This window comes from Parasteatoda tepidariorum, chromosome 5, assembly GCF_043381705.1.
Source record: "Parasteatoda tepidariorum isolate YZ-2023 chromosome 5, CAS_Ptep_4.0, whole genome shotgun sequence".
NCBI lineage: Eukaryota > Metazoa > Arthropoda > Arachnida > Araneae > Theridiidae > Parasteatoda > Parasteatoda tepidariorum.
Genome location: NC_092208.1, coordinates 52,249,144 through 52,256,387, shown reverse-complemented (window position 1 = coordinate 52,256,387; position 7,244 = coordinate 52,249,144). Strand labels below are relative to the sequence as shown.

The 7,244-nt window shown below is 31.8% G+C and overlaps 1 protein-coding gene across 1 annotated transcript in view; it reads right to left on the bottom strand.

The window, feature by feature from the left end:
• Positions 1–3,723: 3,723 nt before the first annotated feature.
• The window catches only part of LOC107449121 (uncharacterized), a 51,453-nt gene continuing 47,932 nt past the window's right edge, over positions 3,724–7,244 (bottom strand). Inside the window, exons 14-16 of the mRNA XM_043055288.2 lie at positions 5,742–5,997; positions 4,578–4,768; positions 3,724–4,015 (exon numbers count right to left, since the gene is read on the bottom strand). Coding sequence (XP_042911222.2) covers positions 3,837–4,015; positions 4,578–4,768; positions 5,742–5,997 — 626 coding nt within the window. The 3' untranslated portion in view covers positions 3,724–3,836. The remainder of the gene's footprint in view (positions 4,016–4,577; positions 4,769–5,741; positions 5,998–7,244) is intronic.

Sequence of the window (7,244 nt, the reverse complement as noted above, 5' to 3'; positions counted from 1 at the left end):
TAGTATTTTTGAAAAAAAAAGCGGGTTTTTAATGCGGGTTTTTCTTTAAATTCTCAACAACATATTAATTGATGGGTACAAATCGATGTAACAACAGGCATTAATAATCTAGGAAAGATCGTTGGGCACTTCAAGTCCTGCTTTTATTTAATTTTTTTCATAGTGAACAATAGATGTTCGATGAATGTTTAATAATGCGAGTCCGTTTAATTGTTCTTGATTTTGAGTTGCTCTGAGCCAAGTTTTGAGGCGTCGACGAGTTGAAAAGGAAAGTTCTTAAAATTCTCAACAACATATTGATTGATGGGTACAAATCGATGTAGCAACAGGCATTAATAATCTAGGAAAGATCGTTGGGGACTTCAAGTCCTGCTTCTGTTTCACGCTGCCATTTTGCCACCCAACTTTTACGGAAGCATTTGAGAAATTCTTGTAAAACTTGGCAGTTTCACGAACGGCTAAAAGATCTTCTTCTGTAACAGTTTCACAAGGTAAAAAAACTCGTAAATTAAAAAGTTTCAGTAGATCTGGGGAAAGTGTCCTTTAAATCTGCTAAAATATTATCTAATAAAGGAATATAAGTAGTCTTCTGGGGTCAGGTTTGGCTGATTATTATTTCTTTCTGTTGGGCGAGAAACTAAACGTTTTGGTCGCAGCTCTACATTTAATTGTTCAGCAACATCTTGAGCTTCAGAAAACAGTTGTTGAAAAACAGTATCCACCTTTTTGTAAACTATTAAAAAGTTATTATTTATGTATTTTTTTTTTCAATTTGGGGGGGGGTCGTGACCCCTGGATCCGCCACTGAGTCTTACTTAATCTGAATGAAATTTCAAATGTTTGTTATGTATGCAACTTAAATTTTATTTAGTTCGTCAAAAGTAGTTCAAAATTTTCCTTCTGCAGCAAAGTAAAACTAGGAAAACTCTCAAAAATAAAAGAATATCAAATTATTTGTACACCTGTGTTTTCTATGCATATACTTTGCTAGTCAAGGATAAGTTGAAAGTTTATAAACGTTTTAAAGATATGATACCAAAGAAGAAAAAAATGGTCCACCCTGAACAACTTTTGATCTAAGGATCGGATATTCACGTTCTAGGATTCTATTTTAAAGTCTCTAGTGGGTGACCTCAAATATGCTAATTAATATGTGCAGACTATATTTTAAGTTACGGAATCAGACACAAGAACATACCTTTTTTTTTAAAATCAGATTCAGATTTCTGACCCCCAAAATATGTTCCCAAGTTTGGACTTCTTAATGTTCATTTTACTTTTTGCATATTTCGCTATATTTCAAGAGCTTTTTATGCAAATTGAAAAATTTTTACACTTTATTATAAATTTTGTTTACAAAAATAACTTTTAGTAAATATTTATTTTATTTAAGAATATTTGGAACAATTTTGAATTGTAAGGTATACAATTTTTTGCATCATTTTAAAGTATCTAATATTACATGGTAAAATACGAAATTGGTGGAATTGTTTCTGCGAAATTCAATTTTAAATATGACTTTTTTTAAATTTGATTTTTAGGAACTATTCATCCAATTTCGCTCAAATTTTGTATTTTGCCATGTAAAATTTAAAATGACATAAAAAATTTTATACCTTATAATTAAAATTTTTTCGACTTTTTGCGGAAATAATAAGTATTTATAAAAAAATTTTTTGGATAGAAAATTTTTTATTACTGTGAGCAAAAAGTTTTCAATTCACTAAAAAATTTCTTGATATGGCGAAATATGCAAAAAGTAAAATTAACATTACTGGGTCAAAACTTAGGACTGCTCTCCTGATCAAGCTATTAGGACCGTATTTCTTAGGTTTCGGTTACTTCCTTTAATTAGGGGATCAGAAACCGAATCCGGCGAAAAAAAGTGAAGAAAAAAAAAGCTATTTTAAAAATACAAATTTAACTTAACCACACTAAGCAACAATCACCAGCCGTTATTTATTGACAGATTTTTAATTTCACAGAGAACATTACCAGGATTTTTATCGAATTTTTTCTGTCAGCTTGAAGACATAATCATCTGCAGTAAAGACTGGTTACGCTAGAAGATATCACTGAGAAACTCAACCCGGAATGTTCAGTTTTTACACGTGAAGCTCACGCAATTTTGTTGGTTTTGGAGTATATACTCTTTCAAATACGTGAAAAAGGGTAAATCGATACAGACTCTGAAAGTTGTATTGCATCACTAATCCCATTTTATCATAAATTATATTATCCATACATATGAAATTACGCAAGTTCGGTTATACAGTTTTGTTGTATTGGATTCCCGATCACTCTGGTATTCCGGATAACAAAAGTGCGGACAAATTTGCTAAAATCTCTCAAAACCTTGCTAATAAACCATTAACTTATTCTGATACTGGAAACACAGCCAATCTTACTTTACTATTAAGATGGCAAAAAAAACCTGCAATGATGAAACTAATTACACTTCCTTAAACCAAAAATCGAACCATTTTCGCGAGCATCTCAGCTGAGGAAATATGAAGTTACATTAAACCGTTTACGCATTGTTCATACGCGTATTACGCATAGACAACTTTTACTAGGCAAACTTTCACCAGACTGCTTTTGCTGTAATGAGTTTTTAAAACTTCTAACCCAGTGCAACAGATTTAAATATAAATGACAACGTTATTTTGGCTGGCAGTACCCCACGCATTCGCGATAAATCTTTTGGTGTTCGAACACCGAAATTGGAATTACTTAAAACATAATTAAAGTTGTATAAGGTTGCGTGCTTTAATTATTGGAACAATAAAAAGAAAACTTAATTTAAACCATTATTTTTAATAACAGTAATATAAAAAGATAATAATAAAAAATACAACTGACAACTCGAAATTAGCAATTCTAGAGTTCGAATATGAATCAACAGAATGTGTGAAAAAATAGAATGAGAAAATAAAATAATGTTTTGCTTAGAACTAGTGGTCCCGCAGTGGACTGATCGTTAAGACACGGTTCCCAGCAGATCACTGAAGTCAAGCATCACTGGCTGCGGTCAGTGTGCGGATGGGTGACCACTTGGATCAGTCTGCGTAGGGACCGAGGGTGTGCGCTATTGGTCCTCGTTAAACTGTGCTACCGTAAAGCGCTCGACTTCGCGCGCAGGTCGTCGTGCTACCGAAAGCGGGGGTGCCATCCCCTCCGCAGAGGATCAAAATTTTGATGGTAAGTCTTCGGATCATCCTCCGGGATGTTTCCCAGACCGTCGCCAATAGCCCATTGCGCAGCTCTAGTACGACGTAAATTAACAACAACAACTTAACTAGTGACGCCATCTGTTGGCACTCATTGAAGTTACGTTCCACCACAGTATTCCCCCCAAGTTACGGTCCACCACAAATCTTATGTTAATCTTTTCTTTTACTGTTGGATTTTATAATTTCGTTTATTGTAGATGTAAAAATTTGTAAAATAAACGTAAGAACTTGATTGTAAAATCTAGAAAACTGTAATTTGTACTAAGTTAATGGTGAGGTATTTCCATTTTTGGTTCTTGTGCCAAAATTACAAATTGATTAAAAAAAATATTTTGTTTTTATATTTAATATGCTAGTCATTTCTTTGTCACGAATGTTCCTTGAAATTGGATTTTATATTTTTTCAAGAAAGAAATTTTTTTAAGTTTAAATCAATTAATGATAACGTATTTGATTTTTTTTTCCTTCGTAATTTTATATGAAGCAGATAAAGATTAAAAATAGTTTTATTCAAGCTTTTTTTTTTGGTACACGTTATAAAAATTATGCTTCTAAGTTCGTCATGCATTTACAATCACTGCGTTTGTAATTTTTTATTTTTTTTTATTTTCGCTGTTCAAATACAATATGTTGCTTCTTTGGCTGGAGACCGATTCCTAAATCTCCTTCAAAATTTGCTTTTTTACCAGGTGGTAAGGATACTTTGAATTTTTGCAAAATAGCAGCAACATAGAGAAAGACTTCAACTTCTGCGAGAGACTTTCCAGGACACTGTCTCTTACCTTGAATGGAAGAACATCAAAGTAATAAGAACTCTCAGAAACCAAGGCATGCAATTTTAGTTTTAAAGATAGAATTCAGACAAAATTTTTTCTTGCCACTATTTAATATTCATGAATAATAAGAACAATTCTTAAAATGTAGACGGATGTAATATGAAGAGCATTTTGATAACTCTAACTGTAAAAGAATATTGAAACTTTAAAATCGAAGCATATTTATTGCAATAATCTAAATAAATCTAAATAAGGTTGTCTTAAGGTTTCAATGTTTCCAGAAGAAATGGTTTTGAAGGTGAAAGGTGGCATTTTTTTTTTTTTTTTTGGTTCTAAATAGAAGAAAAAAAAGTTGATATCCAAACACTTTCACTCGTTGTATTACTGAGCCACGATAGCCTAAATGTATACAGTTTAATTCAAAGCTCAACATTAAAAAAAAAGGAACTTTTTCGCCAGCCTTAAATATTTGTTCTCAAACGGTGGATGGAAATTTCATGCCCTGGTTTAAATAAAATAAAAATCTGCATAATGAGATTTTTTTTAATAAAAATTTAAATTAAGATACCTATTGAAAAAGGAATGAAATATTCTGGTTTCACAACTTTCTTCCCATCTTCAGTCAAGAATCTCTCTGGTTTATATTCATCAGTATCATTTCCCCACAAAGATTTGTCATGAGCTACAGCATACAATATGGCTAATACATATGTGTGCTTAGGGATGAAGTATCCGTTAAGTTCAGTATCCTCAAGCGTGCTGTAATTAAAATGTGAAATTAATAACAAAATGCATATAATGTTAGGCCACACTTTTTTTTTAAATATTTTAATTTTTATTTTTACATGAAATTATTCCTTATTATTGTTACCAGATATGCATGTTAAAATTTTTCGAATTTGAACTAACACCGGAATATACCAAAATATCATAATATCTGCATAGAAATCGTAACAGTTCCGAAATCACTCTCATTAACGATTTTGGAAAAGTGGCTATTGCACAAACCCTCCATTTTTATTAATTTATTTTCTTTTGTTAAATCTGTTCCTTTTAGTATCTATATTACTGAAGTGGTATTTTATATAGTGCCTAACTATTTAATTGGCTTTATCTTGAAATATAATTTTATCTGCGTTGCGTCAAAATAGCATCCGACTACTTAAAAAGCTGGCTTTTTTTTTAAAAAAAAAAGAGAAATTAGTTTCTTGAAAATCTTATTCTTAGTTGTGATATGAGAAAACTACAAAGTTGAAAGCTGTTTAAAGTAAAAAGCTTCAGGGATATTGAATACATATGAAATACTATGATCTCAGAGAATGTTATTTTATACAATGTAGAAAAAGAAATGTAAGAATTATCTGAGTTATTTCTGAGAAAAGCAGCCGCGTAAGAAATAATAATAAAATCTGGTTTTAAAATAAAATTTTTGGTGGTGCTTCTAGCATCCGATTTATTTATGCAAAATATTAACATTAACAAATATCTTGTATTATACTGTTTGTTTCAAATCAATTTTCCAACTAGTGTGGATGACTTTTGAATAATTCTACTATAAAAAGAGATGTAAGCTGCCCTGTTAAGGTTGGGTATAGAAAGAATGAAAAAGTTGCAAAAAAAATAACAATTTAGAAAAGGAGAAAAAAAAAAACTAAAAAATAATGGCCGGGTGAAACATAGTTAGTTGTACATTTTACGAAGTTTGNCACATAAGCAATGACAGGCAACTTACTATCGCCATATGTTTAAAGGGATGATACTTTTCCATCGCATTAATTCGAGAATAGTGGCTTCAGTGTAAGGCATGTCAAATCGATCTTGCCAGGTTGGAAATCGGTCTGATCCCAGAAATTCATCGATTTCAGCCTGAACTTTTCTCTGAACATCGGGAAAGGCAGCGTATACCAAGAGCATCCATTCGACGCTTATTCTCACTGTTTCGCTACCAGCACCGAAATAACCTCTTGATACATCTTCAAGTGTGTCCTCTTTATGAAATAGGAAAACAGTCATTAAGCGCTTTTTTTCTCCAATTTCTTATACCGAAATTAAACCTATTGTAACATTCTTTAGAGTAATTGTTTGCGTCTACTTTATGAAAAATATGCCACTTTACGAAAGCGAAAGAAATATCTGGACATTACAACTCTTTACCTCATCTTGAAGTAAATGGAAAGAAAAATAACAGAAATAGCAAATACTTTAGCCGAGCCCTTAGTACAGAAAATTACTCCCAAACCTTCTAAAAATACAAAACTCATACTGAAAATAATGTACTTAGACCTTCTCTTGAATCCCATAATGATTATAATTTTCCTCTAACAATGACTGAATTAAAATCTGAAATCAATAAATGTAAAGAAACATCTACAGACCCTAACAAAATACACAATAGTATGTTTAAATACCTCTCTGATACCCATTTGTAAATAATTTTAAAACTGTTTAATAGAGTTTAGCTGCATGGACAATTCCCGTCAGTATGGAGAAAATCATTTATAGTTGCCATTCTTAAACCAGGTAAGGACCCCGTACATCTCATTAATCACCGATCAATAGCTCTTACCAGCTGTCTATCTGTAAACCAATACACAACTTAAGGCTTTTCATTTACTGCTTTTTTAAAGATATTTTCTTATGCATTATTTGTTTTTTTTACTATTCATTTATGAAAACCTGTAATTCCAAATAAAAAAAAACTCTATTTGTAATTGAATCTGCAATGGTATTATGCATGTTGCAGTGCCGTAACTTCACCCCTCGGGGCTCTGGGGCAAAAATTTTTGGAGGGGGCCCTTTCAAAAACTTTCAGTACTCCATCTCTAACGTCATTTTAGCTATTTATGTATTATGTTTGCGAATATATTTATGAAAACAAGTTATTTGTTCGTATATAAATTGGATTACAAAACATTGTAAGTTTTCTACATGCTTCAAAATTTCAGCAAAATCGATTAATCCTGAGAAATTAAATTTTAAAAAAGTCGTTCTTATAAAGCTCAATTTCTCAGGAACTAATGCACTATTCAACCAATTACGCTCAAATTTGTATTTTCCATGTGGAATTAGATACTTTAAAATGATACGAAAAAAAAATTATATGGCTTACGATTCAAAAGTTTTCAGACTATTATTATCCCGAAGTGGAGTGATCGTTAAGACACGGTTCCCAGCAGATCACCGAAGTCAAGCATCCCTGGCTGCGGTCAGTGTGCCGGTGGTGACCACCTTGGAT